This window comes from Piliocolobus tephrosceles, chromosome 1 (genome assembly GCF_002776525.5).
Source record: "Piliocolobus tephrosceles isolate RC106 chromosome 1, ASM277652v3, whole genome shotgun sequence".
NCBI classification, from domain to species: Eukaryota; Metazoa; Chordata; class Mammalia; order Primates; family Cercopithecidae; genus Piliocolobus; species Piliocolobus tephrosceles.
The window spans coordinates 122,870,570-122,891,845 of record NC_045434.1 but is presented as its reverse complement, the minus strand read 5'-3'; the positions used below and the strand labels follow the sequence as shown (position 1 = coordinate 122,891,845).

Below are 21,276 nucleotides of genomic sequence, written 5' to 3'. Positions count from 1 at the left end.
GGCAGGAAAGGCAGAGATGTAAACTGACCTAGGAGTTTCATGTTAGTGGGCTAGAGATTATCGAACAGATCCGTGGTTTTGTTTTGTTTTGTTTTTTAACTGGGTAGAACTGGAAAGATCATTTTCTGTCTCTCCTTAATTTTTCATTCTGGTAACAACTGTAAGTAAATTCAAGTATCTAAAATGAATTTCCCATAAATCTCAGATTTTGAATGATATAAAATATTTCTTTTTAATAAAGCACATTTATCAACATAAAGCTTTATTACCATTTTACTGTTTAAATCCATAGAACTAACCTTACCTCTCCTTTATAGTAGAACTTGTCTACAGTTAAATTACAGAATTATTAAGAAAGTCACTTGTTATGAATAACAAAACAATAAAATCAAAAATTTAATTGAGATAATTTATAAGAAAATGTCTTAAAACATGCAGTTTTCTATAAACGATTATAAAACCTAAGTATATTAGGGTATAAAAATCACAGGACAAATGCACTTAATATATTTTCCTTTAAATGATAAGATCTGCCAATTTTTCTAAATTTGGATTTTTTTTTAAAGTGTTCGTAACAATTCCACAGCATTCCAACTAAAATTTTTGGGTTTTGACCATACTTCTCACATAAATATGTATTTTTTTCAGTCTCATTGATTGAATTCAGTTTATACAAAACGTTCCTTTCTTAGAAACAGTTGAAAGAGCATTGCTGTGCCATATTGCAAATTTTGTTTTTCACAGCAGTTTCTATCAGTGTGTGATGTTTTTAACTCTTTCCCCAAGTGTACTACAGTTCTCAATGTTATAAAAATATATCAAGTGTCCTCCATCTTAAATGTATAAATGTGGAGGGATCATTGTTTTTCGTTTGTATAACTTCCAGAGATCCTTATAGCTCCATTTATTTGTTGAATTTTTTCCTGAGTGAAAAACTTGTAACAGATTTGGCACATCAGTCCAGTAAAACAAAATCAAGAAGTTGGAGCCCTTAAATGGTCAAGGATTGTTAGCGAAAGATTAAGGCCTAAACAGCAACAATCCGCCACTAACTATTAACATCAGAATATCTCAGATATACAGGGAAGTGAAATGTTCTAGAGACCATTCATTTCCTGTTTAATTTCATCACATTCTAATGGAAATACTTCTTTTGTCATCAGTATTCCCAAAAGGGTCTGTTCCTAATGTGATGGATGAAACAGGGTATATATACATTTGCCTTTGGATTTACCTGTATTAAGTTCTGGTCACAGATTGTTTAGAAATTAAAACTTAAATATCAAAATGGCAGAGGGAAATTAGATTATAAATATGAGGTATGGGTCTGTATCCAACTCCAGTTATTATCATATTGTACAATAATTGTGTCATGTTATACTTAGAGGCATCTATTACATCTAAGAACATGTAATAATCAGTGTCATGTTGTACTTAGATGTATGAATTTATTGGGAGAGAGTTGATTCTAAATCCAAAACGGGTGTCTCAAATGAAACTTTTACTAGGTAAAATGATGTTATTCACATTTTGTTCTATATGACTAATAATTAAGGATAAATGTGTTGAGTCTTTTTAAACAAATAAAACAATAAAATTAAAAATCCATTTGAGCAGGATGAATGATTTCAAAGTACACTGATATACTCAAATAATGAAAGAAAATGACTTCCTGCTAATGTAAAGGGATTCTATAACAGTAAACCAGGACATGTTGGATACAGGGCATGGATGTTTCCTAACATTTTTCTTGAAGGTGCAAAAGAAAATCTGCTTTGTTGTTGTCAGTGCTGATGGTGCTAATGATGAAAGCTTGAGAGTAAGTGATTCCTGGCTTATCTTATGAACTGGAAGAGCGCATTCTTCTCAAAGCTTTATTTTAATACCATTGAATTCACTTGGCTGTCCAATGTCCTCTTACAGTTAGACTTTGAGGGCTTATTTGGACATTCTGACAGGAAAGTGCAGCCATTTAGGAACTGCTTTGGAATAGCTCTGGACTTGGCAAGAACTATTAATATAAAAGAGAACAATTACCTTTTGGCAGGATGAGCACAAAAAATGGGGAACTGTCTACCCAGTCCAGTGAAATCACCTTTGTTATTAAGGAGGTGACAGACAACTCTGATGTCCTTTTGGTCATTTAATGTCTTTGTTTTATTTGTCTCTAACATATCAAGGACAAGGTTGATAGTAAGAAAGGGTAGAGAATTCACAAGAGTTATGATAAGGGTAGGGTTAGTAAAAGGAGCTATGTTCAAATGTGTCTATGCAGATTCTTAATATGTGCCTGCTAAATTAACATTTCTAAGTACCTGCTATGATCCGGGCCTGCTCTGTATCTCACATGTGGCATCTCACATGACCTTCTCTGTAACTCGTGGAGGTAGCGCTCTCCTGTCTCTGCAGTTTTGCTGGCCCAAGTTTCTAATAATGTTAATTTTTGCCAAGTTGCACAGTTTGTAGTTAAGTGAATATGATAAAGGAATATAGTTTATTCCTTTGCATAGCTTATTTTATAATATAGTTCATTCCTTTGAATAGTTTATTTTAAAATTATTAGTGGATATATGGAAATGCTTATTTTATTATCTTATTTTTCTGGTTATAATATTAATACAGGCTCACTGAAAACAAACAATTACAGCAACAAAAGCTCCATACACAAATGTATGATGAGGATAAAGAATACCCATATAATCCTTTCTCCTAGGGAGTGGTTCATTTAAATATAATTACAGAAAATAATTTGCTATTTTAAGATTAAATTATTGTTAGATATTCTGCATGGGTCTTTGGAATGTGTCAGCATAAAAACGCATATGTTTAGTTATTTATTTAGTGTCACAATCATTAAAATGAATATATATTATTTGGAGTTCCATATTTTTCATTTGTTTTACATTTCCACAGTGTCATAATTTTCTTATGATACATCATATTGATGTATATTAGCTTAGATAATTAATAGTTGAACATTTGTTTTTTTCTTTTCTTCTATCATAACTATACTATTAAAAATAATTATAAATATTAGTTTTTTGAAAACTTGCTAAGAATTTCAAGAAATAAGCAGGTCTATGATTATTGCATTTCTTATTCTATCAGTGTTATTTGGGAATGTCAGTTCCCTCATGTAAATTCATTTATATGAGATTCTGTTATCGAAGCCCTGTGCTAAACACGGGTGGCGTGGCCTGGGGAGAGATGATGCAAATTCACACTTAAGTTTTGCTGCTAGGAGGCTAAAGTTGATTGGGGAAAAATAATATATAAAATTATTTATTCATTTATTTGATTAATACAGCCCTAACGTTATTTTTTTTTCTAGTGGCGAAGTATTTAAATTAGTTTTTTTGCTTGATTGTAATGGACAGACTCAATAAAAGGTTCTATTCTTAGCAGATAACACAAATATATTTATATGGACATCTAGCAAGCAGAAAAACAATTATAGCAAAGAAAAATTTCTGAAAGATAAATGAGGAAAAGAAAAAAAATCATTACAAGGGTATACCTTCTAGCCAGATGAACAGTACTACTAATGTTTTCTTAAAATCCAAGTCTAGTTATTTATGGCTCATTTAAAAATCACAGAAATTTTGTAAAAGTAGATCTCACAGCAATCCTCTAAAAACTAAGTATGGGCCTGGTGCAGTGGCTCACCCGTGTAATCCCAACACTTTGGGAGGCCGAGACGGGTGGATCAAAAGGTCAGGAGATCAGATCGAGACCATGGTGAAACCCGGTGTCTACTAAAAATACAAAAAAAAAAATCAGCCAGGCGTGGTGGCGGACGCCTGTACTCCCAGCTGCTTAGGAGGCTGAGGCAGGAGAATGGCGTGAACCTGGGAGTCGGAACTTGCAGTGAGCTGAGATCGCGCCACCGCACTCCAGCCTGGGCGACAGAGCGAGACTCCATCTCGAAAAGTAAATAAATAAATAAGTATGAATAAGCACTGAGTGTCCAGAAGGTTCTTCAAGTGTAGTTTTACTTATTTAGGCATTTATTTCTTCTTGTGTTGGGAAAATGGTGAAATAAATTCTAGTGAAATGGTTGTTTGTTTTAAACTTAATATTATGCTGCATACTTTGGGACATTTTGTAGATTGTGTATATATTTACTTGAAACCATCCTGGTCCCAATTAGGACAATTTCCAAGTATTCTGAGCTTAAGAGGTTAATCTATATTGATAATGATGATAAAACTGCTACCTAAGCAAGATTTGGATGGATGGCATTTAGATTCCTGTCAGAAATTTCATTCTATTCAAAGCTGAAAATCAGAAAAAGTATTGATTTGTGCTCATCTGTGAGTTGAAAGGAGCAATGAAGGGAATAGTCTCCCTAGACTTAATTCTGACTAACAAAGAACTGTTAAATCTTAACATGACAGTTCCATAAGGAGACAGTACTATTTTCAAAATCTGGGAGGTGAAAGCAAAGGAAGGAAAACTTGGCCATTCTCAGTCATATTTCCTAGAATTTAGCTTAAAAAATTAGAGAAAAGTTAGTTATACTTTCAAAATCATACACTCTAAATGAGAATATGACTTGAGAGGAGTGGACAATTCTTAAAAGTGAAAAGAATGAAGCAGGTAAAGAACCTGACACAATTATACCTGTGGACCGTGGACCATGGAAACAGAGATGATAGAGGAGGATACAGTCAAGGAAGAATACAGAAAAACACAGGCAATATCAGTGAAAGCATATGTCGAGAAGAAGAGAGTTTTGGGGGAAAAAATGTGAAGAGCTTCCCAACAGCACCAGAGTCAAATGAGAGTAGGTATGAGGAGCCTCTTTGGAAGCAAGAAAATTAGGAATTACTATGTTATCAAAAAATTAATAAAAATGAATTCCTAGTGGAAACTGTGTAATGGGAACTAAGAAAACAGAACTAACTCATTTCTATTTCACTGCTGTTTTATTCATGAAGGAGAATGAAAGTATAAGATGAAAGGGTTAGGCAAATACAAATGAAAGTTAACTAAAATCTAGTACATTTGAAGAGGTAATAAAACAAAAACTATCCATTGCCACAAAGAGATGGCTGGGTGTCTTCTGTTTTTCAGTGAGTGGTGCAAAAGCCCACCCTTTACCAACCTGAAAGCAGTGCTTACAAAGCCCCAGTTGAAGCTCTTAATTCTAAATTTACTCATAGAAGAAAGACTGACAGACCTTCGCTTCCTCAGAAGAAATGCAGGCCATGTTACTTTCCTAGGTGAATCCTAAAATTACCCCCAGAAAAGGTTTTCAGCAATACTGGAACAATGTTTCCAAAGTAGTTAACCTCCTCTGTAACTTCAGATACACACCATGCACAGTCAATACTTGCTCAACCCTTTGTCAATAGCCTGTCTTAGAGAAGGGTGGATATGGTAGGAGAGTTACCCACATAGAGTTGTTCAGCATAGTTTTTAGCCTAAGAAATGGCAGGTAGTGTTTGAGTTTTCTTTTAAATAGTTGGAACAGAGGTGTAATAGTCTGTATTGAATCATTTTTTTTTTATGTTGGCCATAAAAAAGACTCCTAGGCTGAATCTCTGTCAAGAGGCACCTTCTTTAAAGTTAAATTCTCTTTCCTTATTATGAAAACCAAGAAGTTGACTAGAGCTGGAATAATCCAGAGTTATCCAGGACAGGGAATTTTGAACCCATAACAAGGTGCATTTCTTTTTACAATGATGCCTCCTAATAGTTACTAAAGCCTGACCTAAACCCTAGACCTCAGAAGACAGATGCCCTGGTGCTAAAATAGGTCTTCAGAAACGAGCATTCTATGTCTTTGGAACTATGTGAAGAATATCTCAGAACTACATTATACACCCTAAAATTGAATAGATTCCAGTTACATGTAGGCTATATTTCTGGCAAAGCAAACACACCAGCTTGAGAGGATAAGAAGCTTAGAAATTTACTCAGTCTAGCCATTTTTATACCAGTTAACTTTTCCAATTCATTACATCTTTGTACCTACATTATCTGCTGTCTTATTCATTGGGAAGTACTCACTGGAAGCCTGAATGCATTAAGAAATTCAGGTTACATCATGCTACTTTTCTATGGATCATCTAATTTATTTAGGGATGATCTTCAAAAGGAAAACAGCAACTTTTCATCTTCTTAATGCCATTAAATGGCAATACATTGAATAGAGTGTTCTCCTTGTGTTTCAAGAGACCAACATTGTTATTGATTATTTATTAACCTTGTCCTTTTTACCAAATATATCACTTTTTTGTTGAGCAATCAGTTCTTATTTCAAATAGAATCTAAAGGCACATAGAAGTGATCAGAGCAAAAGATACAGAGATGGAATAGCCTTCTGTGATTCTAGAACATCTTTGGAGGCAAGCCACCATTAGACTCCAAGAAACTGCCTTCTCAATTTGACACATTATTACCAGGAAATTTGGATAAGTGAAGAAGCAAGAATTGTAAGCTGAGCTCAGGGAAATCTACATTTAAGATATTTCACAAATAACTTTTTAAAAATTGACTATTATAAATATCAGAGGAAGTCTCTGGGCATAGTTCTTTGGGTCTCTAATTATTGTATCTTTGTGGTATACATGATCCCACAATCCTTTACTTCCACTTCTTGAGGATGGCAAGTTGACAGCCAGATTACTCCCATTTAGCTTATACTGTTTCGTTTTGTTGGAGAAGGTTGGCAACGCATCTTAGCATGTTTATGTTTCTAAGAAATTCTTAGGAAAGAAACCTATTCACCTTTCTTTATCCTCTCACATACCGAATTTGTTTGCTCACAGAAACCATTTATGGAGTAAATGTCTGAAATGTTCTCTAGAAAACAGAGGGAAAACAGATGATAGAGATATAAGATTTCTAATGCTCATTAGAGTGTTCATTTTAACACCACTTGAATGAGCTTAGGTAACCATGACCTAAAAACTATGCTGAACAACTCTATGTGGGTAACTCTCCTACCATATCCACCCTTCTCTAAGACAGGCTATTGACAAAGGGTTGAGCAAGTATTGACTGTGCATGGTGTGTATCTGAAGTTACAGAGGAGGTTAACTACTTTGGAAACATTGTTCCAGTATTGCTGAAAACCTTTTCTGGGGGTAATTTTAGGATTCACCTAGGGGTCTTGACAGAGTAGATTTTAGGTCTTGACAGAGTAGATTTTAGGTCTTGAGGTCTGGACAGAGTAGATTTTAATTCAACATGGCTTAAAACAGTGCTGTGTTATAGCCTACTGCCTTTGAACTTACGTTTGCATAATTTGATGCAACTTTTCACTGATGTATAGATGAATATTCCCCTGCCATAGCAAATAAGAAGGTAAGTATTATCTTCTATGTTGTTGATAAGGTCCTGCTTTCACATTCCAAGAGGTAAATCTAAAATCTGACTGGTTTCTGTCTGCAGCAATCTTTATATTTAAACCAAAGTTATTTTGCATAAGATAGTCTTTAGCATGGAGAATGATGATATGCTTTTTAGAAGTCAATTTATTTAATTTTCTGGGTATTTGTTTTGGTGACCTCTTAATTAATTTTGAAAAAAACTTAATGTTTTTCAAAACTTAAGTTTTATGAGAGTCATATTAAGGTCCTGTTGTATTAGAAGACATTTCTGACTTAAAAAAAAAAAAGAACAAAGTAATTATTAAGTAGTTAAGCAGGTTTATTTACTAAAGAAGTTCTCAGAGTACTTTATGTGCTTATATGGTTGAGAATCTGAAGACATAATACTTTTCTTGACTAGATCAATGTTTCTTCCTGCAGGATGAGTATTCTACAGAACATAGTTTAGGAAATCTTGGGTAATAGTGCTGATCTCTAATGCTACTTTAAGTGTGGACTGATATTCATTCCATAAGTTATTATAGATTCAATTTAGAAGTTGCAAGTAATCAGTTGGAATCTTTGATAGCAATTCGACATTGCCAGGACATCCAAGTGGGTGATTAGGAGGTTTGACTTGTTGAATTCTATGGAACAATTCAAGTGTTGTCCAGCCTTTGTGGTGATTTGTATGTGGCATGAATTACAGACTAGTCATGGCCAGTAAGATCACTTAATGGTCCTTAGAAGACTGAAAAAAGAAAAAACAAAACAATTGTTCTTCACCACGGATAGTTTAAGAAGCATTGCTCTGAAGCTCCTTCTGGTTTTTACAAGTCTGTTGATCTCTCACACTTAATATAGATAGTGTCCTTTCTCATTTAAAAGTTTATAATCGATTTAATATTGAAGCATCATATAAAGCATATAAAACACAGTCAGTGGTAGAATTAAGTTTAAATGCAGCAGGATTTTATTTTTATTTATTTCTAAGGAAACTTTAGAATCAACTAGTTGTCATTTTTAGAATTCTTAACTATTCTGTACTTATTTTGTTGTTTGATTAAGTGTGATTTCTGCTCTGAATTAAATTTTTAAAATCCATAGCTATAGCTCGTGTTTCCATCTAGTTGTGAACCTTTTATTATGTGTCATATAAGTCTTAAATATTTTTGTTGTTTTATAGGTTTTTACTTTTTTTTTTTTTTTTTTTTGAGATGGAGTCTTGCTCTGTCACCCAGGCTGGAGTGCAGTGCTTCAATCTCAGCTCACTGCAACCTCTGCCTCCCAGGTTCCAGTGATTCTCCTGCCTCAGCCTCCCAACTACCCAAGTTGCTGGGATTACAGGCACCTGCCATCATGCCTGGCTAATTTTTTATATTTTTAGTAGAGACGAGGTTTCACCATGTTGGCCAGGCTAGTCTCAAACTCCTGACCTCAAGTGATCTGCCTGCCTTGGCCTCCCAGAGTTCTGGGATTATAGGTGTGAGCCACCACACCCAGCCAGGTTTCTGTGGTTTTCAAAACTTCGATTGAAAATATTCTCATCAGTCCCCTATATTCTGTAATGTAATTTGTTCTCAATTATCTATGCAAATAAAGTGGCCTTAGGTGTGAAATAGACAGTTATATCATGCCATAGTCTGTGCTGCTTCCCATCCTTTGGGCTATATAAGTTTTTATGTAGTTAATCAGGGATTTGCATGGAAGGAGATTGCACATAATATGAAATAATTTCTAAAAATGTCTAATTTCTGAATCAAGGACATTCTGCTTATTGTGCTTTGTAAATGACAGACTACATACTATGGGCCAATATAATAGTTTCTGTATAGAAAAGGAAGAAATGATTTAAACACATACACACACACACACACACACACACACACAGCATTTTATCACAAATAAGAAAGGTGGGTCTTCTAATGGAAAAAAATTAAAGTTGGATACCATGATGCCTGCATTAGCTAATTATAAAGTCCTAATCGTGTCCTCTCTATATACCCAGTTTGCTAAACTGCCAAATAGAGGTATTCCTCCCTTCCCGCACCCCACATCCCATTCACATACACCCCTCACGAGTCTTTAGGAGAGTAAAACTGGAACACATATATAACACACTATAAAATAATGTGCTTAAACATCATAGTTGCACCTTCATTTTCTGATAATCCAAAGGTAAATGTGCTCATCTGTATAGTTTGTTGTACTTTCAACATATGCTTACACAAAAACAGATAAGCTTAATGTCTGAAGTGCCTTGCATTAAACTGGATAGACTTCATGTAATTGGCTTAGTTTTAAGTAAACAACAATGATGTTGTGGTGTAGCAAAAGTATGAGTTTATAAGGATATGAATTTAAATTTTGGCTCTTATGTTAATTTCTCCTATAAAGATTTCCAATATATTAGACCTTTCAAAGCCCCAATTTCCTCATGTATAAAAATGAGAGAAATGCATTAAATTTTATCTAGGGCTCCATCTGTCTTTATCAGATCTTGGGTTAGACATCTACAGAATAATGCTACAGAATAATAAAAAAATGGACCACAAGATGGCGTTTGTAGCTAATGAGTCCTTTTGCATTAACTATCTGTGTTGCAGTCATTTAAATATTTGCAATAATTACAAGTGCACACTTATCACTTACATTCTTGAGAGATATGTAAAAGTAATTTTTAGAAAAATAATCTGCAAATCCTGTTATTTTTAAGTTATTGGTATTTCTGAAATTATAAATTGGCAAATGATTCTCAGAAGCTAAATTTAGACTTTTCCAAAAATGAAATTTAATGAATAATTTAAGCTATTGCAAAATAATAGAAGTTGCTTTTCTCTGGCAGTATCAACTCTAATTTCCAGATTGATTACATATCAGAATTTGAAAATATGTACCTCCTGAAAGTTTTCATTAATGTTTCAATTTCAGGTTTAGGAAATTAAAAAACAGTTACTAAAATGTTACACACCCTATTGCTGTCATTGTAGGCATAACCTAACGATTTTTATAGATGATAAATAATTTTGTGATGCTATTGACCTAGTAGAGAAATGATTGCCAATTTGAGCTTCAATGTTTTCTCAAATGTAGGTGATACCACCTGTGTCCAGGATCATTTGAGACGACGTTAAAATACTTAGAAGAAACTCAGTCATGTTTCCAGCTGGTAGCTTATTGAGAAAGATGTAATTATCATGGTACTCTCTCTAAAAGGTGCTTTTTGATTAGAGGTGAAAAGTAAAAGCACAACAGCTTTATATGGCTTAATATGGGAATTTCCCATTTTAAAATAAGTATATGGGAAGGTGTGGCTTTTACATATTCTATAATAATAAGTATCATTATTATTAGGTAAATGTCTAGTTATTTTACTTTATTACCACAGAAATACATAATTTTATTTTATTTTGACTTATGTAATAATTTGGATGAAAAATTTTCTAGTTAGCTGTTTCTATCAACAGTGTGGTGTCATTACTGTGGAGATATCAGCTGTTACATAGGCTTCACATGGTGGCTAAGGGCATGGGCTTTGGACAAATGACTTCTGACTTTTAGCTGAGTGACCTTAAGGACTTTTTTTTTAAATTTTAGTGAGCCTCAGTATGCTCATCGATGAAGTGCTGAAAATGCCATAGATTTGTTTGGGTGTTAAAATATAAATGCACATGCATATACGTATATGTATGTATGGAAAGGAATACGTAAAGGTGAAAGAGAAGTCTTAGAAGCAAAGGTTAACATTCCCAGTGAGTCACTAAAAATAGTTTATAAGATTTTATGCTCATCAGGTATTTTCAGGAGTCTTAACCAGCATATGCCTTAAGCCACTAATTTTGCTTGAGCCCAAAATTGCCACCATAGAAAATAGGTTTTAAAGCTGCTAAACAAATGAACAAATGGATGAATGAATGAAAGAAAAGCAGTTAACTCAGTGTCTAATAAGGATTCAGTAAATGTTGGCTACTAGTCGTACAAGCAGCTGTAGTAGTACTGAAAATATTTCTCATATATTTATGGATCTTATCTTTGGAAATTATAATGATAATTATCTTATAAATACCAAATGCAAGGAGGAGAAGTAAAATTTTATGTTTGCTGTATTCCACACCGGGTCAAGCAAAGCAGAGCAAGGCATATTTACAAATTATATGTGATTTCATTTGCCAACTTCTTGTCAGCCACGGTTAGCCTCTGGAAATCTTCAATTTTAGTTCTGGGATGAAACTTAATGGACACACATAGTTCAAACCCTTACTATAAATAGGTAAACAGGCCCAGAGCAATAAAGAAATTTGCCTGAAATCACACTGTAGGACAGAACATCTTCATATCCCACAAGCTTGAGAAAATAGTGATTCTCAAATGTGGAAGCTTCCACTGAAAGCTGTATCTTATCTATAGAAATACCATTATCATCACCATTTACTCTTTGGAAAACTTGATCACATCTGCTTGTGGGATTACTACCCGCTTATGAGAACTGAAGAGACATTTACCTCTTCTAATGCAAAATGTCACCACCTTTACTGAAGTATCAAGAGATTTATTTTCAAAACTGAAAGTTAGTTTTGGAATTAAAACTTAATTTTCTACATATTCTATCTGTGTGTACTGCATTTGAGGAGGTTTTCAGCCTGTGTGTAGAAACAAAAAGGCTTCGTTTACCTGTTGGGTCTGTTTTCCCCACCTCTGGCTCACCTTCCTGTGGTGGCTCTCCTTGTCTGAGTTCTCTCCTCAAAGAGAAATTGCACTTGCCTTTGGCTACAACTGCAGCCACCTGGGGGAAACGTGTACTGGATTCTCAATTAACGAGGATTTGTGATAAGCTTTTTTTCCAGTCAGTCCACATCTTGGCTCATTGCATGTATAGCATATTTATCAGCTTATTTTTTTCTGCAGTGAGAAGGAGCTGTTCACCATGGTTTCATATAGAGCACTGGAAAAAAACACAGTACTGCACTATGAGAGTCAGTTTTCTTAACTGTAAAATGAAATTACCTGATTTCATCAGAAGATTATTGCATGAAATAAAACAGTATGTATGGAAAATGATGACATCTTATTCAAATGGAAGTGGAACTCCTGTTGTTGGTTCTCCCATGATAGTATGAGAATCCAAAGCTAGAATGAGCTAACCAGAACTATTAAATGTCAGGCCAGCAGTGTTGCTGGATATTTTTTATTACTACTCTGGTTTTGACAGATACTAACTTTCTTCACTCACTGTAATGATTTAAAACTGGAAAAAATTGTTTGATGACAATGCAAAGCCAAATAAATAGAAACATCTTTTAAAAATATTAACTTATAAGCAAATCTCACACTAGGTTTTGAGATTTTTTTGGTTGTATTAATGATTCTTTATATCCTCCAATTATAATCCTGAGCACAGTAACTACCCACTGTAATAAATTACTTAACTATATGGTATAAACAATATATTTCTTGAGTTTTTCCTTAGGTTTCATACTCAAGAGCAAAGAAATTTAAGGAGACTTAGACATCATCTTTTTGTTGTTTATAAAGATTTGTGTACATTAATTTGATATATGTGCAGGATATCAGGTAACACAGGTGAATATTAAACATTGGTGGAAACAGGCAATTACATTTATTTAATTAAAAACCTGCTATCAAGAATCTCAAAGTTATCTGGTAGCGTCAGGAGCTGCATAGTTCAAGGTCAGATCTCAGCTTTGGAGGCCTAGAAAAAAAACCATATTGGTCAGCAACATAAGTGGGGTTCAGGCTTTTAGGGCAAAACTTAATATTTACGTGTTTGGAGAGCAATAGAAACCAAGTTATCAGTTGGTTAGTGTTCAAACAGAAAAGTGCAGTTTTCGGATGGCCAGCATCTTAGCATCAGTTGTTCAGTATATTCCTTCTCTATAGAGTCATCTGCATTTACTGAGCACTTACCATATTCCTGGCATGTATTAATTCAGTCTTCTTCAAAGAATAGATATATTCCTAGAAATATATACAGAATTTCCAAGATACATGAAGGGAATTAATTTTCATACACTCACCTTTTGTAAATACTCTTTCCTAAAATGTGATCAGCCTGATCCCCCTGCAATCAGGGTTTCTTACCTACTTCTCCTTCCAAATCATCCTTCTACTATGTGAAAGAAAGGCATCTCGTTCTCATGATCCAGTGACTTATTAAATGTACCCTGGTGATGGTTCAGGAATTGACTATCCATTTATTGATGGATAAATACTGGCATACAATTGATGAGATTTATAATGTAAACACACTTAGACCATTTGAGCCTCAGCTTTCTCACCTGTAAAATAGGATTCACAGTAGTCATTGTGAGGCTTAAAGAAGGTGATATATAAAGCAATCATTGTAATGCCTGACCAAGTATTCATATCAGTATATGGCAGTTGTTAATGTTATTTCTGTTGCTATCCTATGTCAATTGTTCTATAATGTTCTGTATTTCAAAACACATACTTTTTCTGCTTCTGGTATGGAAGATAAGGAAATCATGAAATAGCTAATTTGTCTGTCTTACCATGTTTTACTATCCCTTTTAGTACTTACTTTAGAAATGAAAATATTAGTTCACATCACTAATTAGCATGGACAACTACTGAATATCTTAGATCTTTATTAAACTAGCATAGTTTAATGCAGAATATGAAAATGATAGGAGTTTGTTCACTTGAGGACTAATGCCATCTTTGGTGCAATTTGAATCACTTATTAGACAGGAATTCTAAATAGAACAGGCTGCTTAGAATTTCATTTTGAATTTTACCTGGATAATGTTCAGAAGTTTATTTAAATGATAGTTTTGCAGTTATTAAAAATACCTAATATCTTCTGAAAGTAGTAATTGCTTTGGGGCTGCCCTGCAGGGGTACCAGATACAAGATTGTGTATGGGTTTGCAGAGAGCAAACCAGAGAGCTCTAGCAGAAAGATGGTTTGCAAAGGAAACTGAGGGCTTTTCTCTAAATGTAAAGTGTGGTGCTGTTCCCATCAGCCCTCTCCACCCAGTTAATAGTTTTCTGTTTCATAAACATTGTGGGTAGATTTTTTAAAGATATACTTTGGCATTTTTGTATTTCCTTCTTTTTTAAACTTGACATTTGGTGAAGGAGATTTGTGAGTGGTTTATGAAACTGAGTTTTTTCTTGATATTGAAAAGCAATAAAATACTGAAATAAAATAGCTAATATTTATTGCATATCTGCATATGATGTTAATTGTAGCTTTTTGGAGGTGTTGCTTTTCGGGTTGTGGAACTTCTCCTTTATTCCTAATTTGCTGAGAATTTTTTTTTTTTTTAATAAGGAATGGACATTGGAATTTGATAAATGTTTTTTCTCTATTGAGATAATGTTACATTTAATATTGTCATTTGATAAATAATTGGATGTTAATCCAATCTTGCATTCATGGAATAAACTCCATTTGGTTATGATACATAATTCTTTGTAGAAATTACTACATTTGATTTACCAAAATTTTATTTAGAATTTTCATATCTATGTTTAGGAGGAATAATGGTCTGTAGTTTTCTTTTCTTGGAATATCTTTGGCTCTGGTATTTTGGACAGCATCCCCATGTCTTCAATTTTCTGGAAGAGATTATATGGAATTAGTATGATTTCTTCCTTAAATGTTTGCTGTAATTCACTAGTGAAGAATTCTGGGCCTGGAAATTTGTGTATGTGTATGAAGATATTTAACTACAAATTCAAATTCATTTGGGTTATTGGTTTCTTCTGTGGTGAATTTTGGTAATTTATGTCTTTCAAGGAATTGGTCCATTTCATCTACATTGTCAAATGTATAGGCATAAAGATCTTCATACTTTTCTTTTTTCCTTTAGTAGAGTCTGAACTAACATTAAACCTCTCATTCCTGACCCTTGGCAGCATGGCTAAAAGTTTAATTTTCTCAAGGATCTAACATCAGTTTCATTGATTTTTATTTTTCTTTTTTCTTTCATTGAGTCCCACTTTGCTCTTTTCTGTTTTTTTTTTTTTTTTTTTTTTTTTCTCTCTCTTCTGCATTTAATTGTTCTTTTTTTGGTTTTCAAGGTAGAGACTAAAGTCATTGATTTGAAATCTTTCCTCCTTTCATATGTAGGCATTTAGTGCTAAAAAATCTCTGTGTTCTACTTTAATGGCATACCAAAATTGTTGCTGTGTTGTGTTTTCATATTCAGTTCAAAACTCTACTTTCTCCTTTGATTTGTCCTTTGACACTGGAGGCTTTTTATAATTGTCATGTTTAGATTTCAAATATTTGGTGATTTTAAAGATACCTTTCTGTTACTGATTTCTAGTTTAATTCCATTATGTTCAAAGAACATACTTTATATGACTTGAATCTTTTATAATTTATTGAGACTTCTTGTATGGCCCAGAATGTGATCTATATTGGTAAATGTTTTATGGGCACGTGAAAGAAAATATGTATTCTGCTTTTGTCCTGTAGATCTCAATTAGGTCAACTTGATTGATAGTGTGGTTCAGATCTTCTTTATGAGTGCTGATTTGCTGTCCACACATTCTGTCAGTTCTTGAGAGGTGTATCAAAATCAATTATACTTGTAGATTTGTCTTTCTCTTTGTATTTCTGTCAGTTTTTGTGAAACTCTTTTATGTGTGTAAACATTTTAAATTATGTCCTCTAGATGTATTGGCCCTTTTATCATTGTGAAATGATCATCTTTATCTCTGATAATGATCTTTGCTCTGAAATCTACATTTCTGATACTAGTGTAGCCATGCTAGCTTTTCTTTTGACATGTGTTACAATAAAACATATATGTATATCTATGTGTATATATATACACACACACATATATATATACACATATATATATATATATATATTTTTAATTAAAAGAAATAAACCCAGGATCTCACTGTGTTGCCCAGGCTTATCTCAAACTCCTGGGCTCAAGCGATCCTCCCACCTCGACCACCAAAACTGCTGGGATTACAGGCATGGACCACCGTGCCTGGCCATATATGTATTTTTTAATCCTTTTAATTTTAACTATATTTGTCCTTATATTTAAAATATTTGTAAGAAATTTAAACAAAGTATAGGTAGGTCTTTTTTTTAATTCAGTTGGCAATCTGCATCTTTTAATGGTATGTTTAGCATATAGACATTTGAGTAGATTATTGGTATATTTGAGTCTTTTATCTTGCTGTTTTTTATTTGTCCTATCTGTACATTGTTCCCATTTTCTTCTTTTGCCTTCTTTTGGATTGATGGACAATTTTACATGATTTCATTTTACATCCCTTTGTGGTGTACTAGATACAACTCTTTTGTATTAGGTATAACTCTATTATTTTAGTGGTTATAATACCCTCAGGTAGTATTATACTGCCTATATAAGAACCTACAAATGTGTTTTTTCATTCCCTTCCACCTGGCTTTTATGCTATTTTTGTAATGCATTTTACCTATACATGTATTACAAGCCCTGTAAGATTTTCCTTTTTTTAATTCTTTATATTTTAAATACATTTAAATAATAAGAAAAGTATATATCATATGTACTCATGTAGTTACTGTGTCATTTATTTATAGATCCATATTTCTATCAGGTCTCTTTTTTTTTTCTGCCAGATGAGCTTTTTTTTTTTTTTTACATTTCTTATAGTGTGTTCTGATGGTGATAAATTTTTCAGATAATGAATTAAGTGATTTTGCAGTCTGCTTGATGGGATCTTGTACTATTGTAGGCCCTATGAGAATGCTGGATACTGTTTAATCCTTCCCGATGGCTTTTTTTCCCATGTTTCTTGTAGTCTTCTCACGTGCATGCGCCAATCAGTACTCTGCTTGGTGTGGCGCATCCTCCGCACATCTCCAGAGCTTTGTCTCCATGCACCACTCTCTTCTCTGTTACTCTGGTCTATGAACTCTAGCTGCATTTTCTCTAACTCTTAGCTCTATCCTTTTAACTCAGTGAGTCAGCCAGGTAATATCTCCCTTCACCATGGCCTGGAAATTCTGTTAAGGCAACAAGCTGGTATATTAGAGGGATGCTAATATAGTTTAGATATTGATCCCCGCCCAAATCTCATGTTGAAATGTCATCCGCAGTGTTGGAGTTGGGGCTGGTGGAAGGTGTTTGGATCATAGTGTTGGATCCCTTATATATGGCTTGGGCCATCCCCTTGGTGATAAGTGAGCCCTTGCTCTGAGTTCACATGAGATCTGGTTGTTTAAAAGTGTGTAGCACTGCCCCCACCACTCCTGCATTTGCCATGTGGCATGCTTGCTCCCACCTCACCTTCCGCCATGATTGTAAACTTCCTGAGGCCTCCCCAGAATCTGAGCAGATGCTGGCACCAGCTTCCTATACAGCCTGCAGAACTGTGAGGCAATTAAACCTCTTCTTTGTAAATTACCCAGTCTCGGGTATTTATTTATAGCAATGCAAGAACAGCCCAATACAGATGCCATAACAAAATTCCAAAGACTAGGTGGCTTAAACAACAGAAATTTGTTTCCTCACAATTCTAGAGGCTAGAAGTCTAAGATCAAGGTGTCAGCAGCCTGTTTTCTTCTAAGGTCCTTCTCCTTGGCTTACAGATGCCCACCTTCCTGCTGTGTCCTCAGATGATTCTTCCTCCTTGCTCACATTTCTGGTTTCCTCTCTGTGTCCAGATTTCCTCTTCTTAGAAGGACACCAGTCATATTGGATTAGGGCTCACCCATATGACCTTATTTTACCTTAATTACCTCTTTGAAGGCCTTATCTCCAGATACAGTCACTTTCTTAGGTACTAGAATGAGGGCTTCAGTCCATAACACTGGGGTAATCATGGAGCTTACTCTGGTTTTGTTTGTTTGTTTTTCTCCTCAGGGGCCACTATCCTTTGTTGCCTGATTTCCAGGGTGTTGAAAACCATTGCTTTATATATATATAATATCTACCTGGTTGATTGATTTAGGCAAAAGAGCCTTTCCAGTCCCTGTCACACCCTCTGGGTCAGCAACAGAAGTCCTGAGCCTGAGTTCTTGATGTTCTTGATCACTACGCTATACTTCCTCACACTGACCTTTCACAAACATGCTGAGATTTATGGGGTCTACCTTTTGCTCATCTTTTAGTCTGCATTCAGTGATTACTTCCACTAGGAAACATTAGGACACTCCAGTCTTAGATCCTATTACTGTTACTCCCACCATGTCCTGTAACATCACAGATCCTATAGTTGGTTATATTTGCTTACTTGGGTTTCATGCTAAATCCTAATTTCTATTGGTTTGTGAGCTGGTTAGTACCGTCACAGTGCCTGGCATATAGTAAGAACTCCAAAATATTTGTTGAGTGAAGAGATTTTTGTATGTCTACCCTCCATGCCCCCCAAATCATGTGTAGTTTGGACAATCATAAATTACTTACAGTCCAAAATTTGAAAAATATACTAAATGTGATATATTCATCTTGTATGCCTTTTCATTAGTATAGGCATTTAGATACACTTAAAGATATCTAAATTCTTCTCCTGTACCATCTAAGAGGAGGCCACTCTTACTAGGTGGCTCCTGTAGTAACTACCTGACCCTGATTCCTCTACTCCCCTCCCCTTCCCTCCTCTTTCTATTTTATTTTGTTATTTCTCCATCCCTATGAGAGAGGCTATTATTATTATATATCTGAGGAACTAGAATATCATCAAGTTAGTAACTTACCGGAGGATAAAAGCAAATCCCAGAATCGATTCATTACAGTTACTGTGCTTCTTGGATTGTACTTGACTTTTAGTACCTTCTAAAGCTATTTAAAGAAAAAGTATCCCTTGAAGTCTTGATAAACTTGATTATTCTAATGAGGCCTACATTACCCCAAGTCTGGCCTTCAAAATATATTACAAAATAAATACCTACTATTTAACTCAGTAATTTATTGGGTAAATTTTACCCAGTGTCTTTTTTATTTGACAATTAGATCATTCGATGTTTTGCTGTTCTCTTGTAATTATACAAATCTTTTAGCTTTATTATTAGCTTCCTAAGTTATTGGAACCTATCTCAGAGTTAAATCACAGTATGTAATCTTTATGAAAATCTGAATTGACATAGTATTTCCCATATTCTGAATCTTCAGTTTGAAAAAAATGTGTGCATATGCACACACATACACATACACATACATAATTATATGAATACATACTTTTTGAAATGCAACACACTTATAATTTGAGAGCTTTAAACGTTTGAGTTTTTACAGTGTTTGAAAAATCTCTAGTCTGTTATTAGCACTGGTTGTCCGATATGGACACATTAAAGCTGTGAAAGGATTAGAGGCAGAAGAAGTGACATGGAGGTAGTTGATCCAGGTGGACCAGTGTTAATCTGTCTAACTTTGGAGTGTATTATGTAGAAACATACATGTCTATGGCCGTCTATCCATATTTGAAAAACAAAAAAAAAACACATAATTTCTTTCCAAATTCGTTATAGCTCAGGCTGAATATACATTAGAGTAGGTGTGATTTAGAAGAATCCTAAGTGTGTTCAGACTGTTAAAATTATGCTGTACATAAACTTCATACAGATACTTGAGACTGGTCTATTAGGAAGGTCATCCTCAGGCACAATCAAATAGGCCACATTTATGTTTATGTGTTCTGAACGCCTTCACACCCTTACAATCCTGTGTCATTTCCTGTGGCACATTAATAACTTAAGTCTTTCCACCCATTCCCAACAGACCATCCTAACAGTTGCTAACTTTTTGAGCATTCACTTTATGTTATGCATTCTGCGTAGAGATTTATACAGATTATATAAATTTAATTCTCACAGTTGTGCTAGTGGTAAGTACTATCATAACCTAATTTGTAGCTGAAGAAACTCTAATAAAGGTTAATCAACTTTCTCAAATTCACACTTGATGTAATGGGATTCAAATCAGACTGAAGTGTGTTTGTATCATCACTCCTCCTCAGCTCCAACTGGGTCCATCTTTTTCTCTATAATGTGGAGCTCTTATTTTTCTCTTGATATAGTGTAATAGTAGACTATTTCAGCAAACTAATCCTTGCTAATCTTTTTAACCTTTAATATGTTTTCCCCTTACTTCACAGTAGCATCCCTCATTAAGAATTAAAATATGTAGAAAATGACAAGGATTCTGACAAGATGTCAGGAGAGAAGAATAGAACAGATTGCAATAGGAACAGATGTGTTAGAATTTATTAATCTTTTAACGCTGAAAGTAAACTGTTATTGATTGCCTCATGGTGTGTTTCCATTATTCAGTGCCTTGCTACGTGGGAATCATTCCTTACATCACAGACCAACCTCCACTTGGAAGAAACCTCTGAAGATAAACCTTAATCCCATTGAGGACTTCTGTTTGATCTTTGGGAGACAGCATTTATTAACCAAAGTTATTCTTTCTGAATCTGCCATGTCCCTTATAAAGTGGATGAAAAATGTTTTGTACTATCTGGAAAACCAACAACTTGAAACCTCAGGTATTCCAGGTCACTGACATGAATTTGAAGATATATCTATCTGTATGGATATATATCTATATGTATATAGATATAGAAATACAGAGAGAGAGATCTGGCTTGGTTTTAATTATGTTCTTAAATTTGTGTGCCAATAATTGCATATAGATTTTTTTTCTTAAATATTTGACTGTGGAACATGCCATTTTAAATATGTTGTAAGGACTGTTTTAATAAAAAGTTTAGTATGAAGTGGCTGGCTGCAGTGTATTCCTTTCCTCCTAGTAACTCAAGCCTCTTAAACATTCTAAAATGAGTTCAGCATGTGTTAACAAGTATACTGTGCATTCAATTTTATTTCATTATCATTTCCTCTGAATACTATTCAGTTTAATATTAGGAATTCAAAGTAACATCCAAAAATTATTTGACATTATTAAAATAGGTGATAACTGTTCAAAAATTGATTTTTTAAAAGTTAAGTAATTGTT

The 21,276-nt window shown here is 34.2% G+C and overlaps 1 protein-coding gene across 2 annotated transcripts in view; it reads left to right on the top strand.

The window, feature by feature from the left end:
- Positions 1-21,037, top strand: part of SNX7 (sorting nexin 7) — a 106,812-nt gene extending 85,775 nt beyond the window's left edge. For both annotated transcript variants that reach the window (XM_023231044.1, XM_023231043.1), the window contains one exon: positions 20,589-21,037. In XM_023231044.1, the coding sequence (XP_023086812.1) occupies positions 20,589-20,666 (78 nt within the window). In that variant the 3' untranslated portion in view covers positions 20,667-21,037. The remainder of the gene's footprint in view (positions 1-20,588) is intronic.
- Positions 21,038-21,276: the final 239 nt, after the last annotated feature.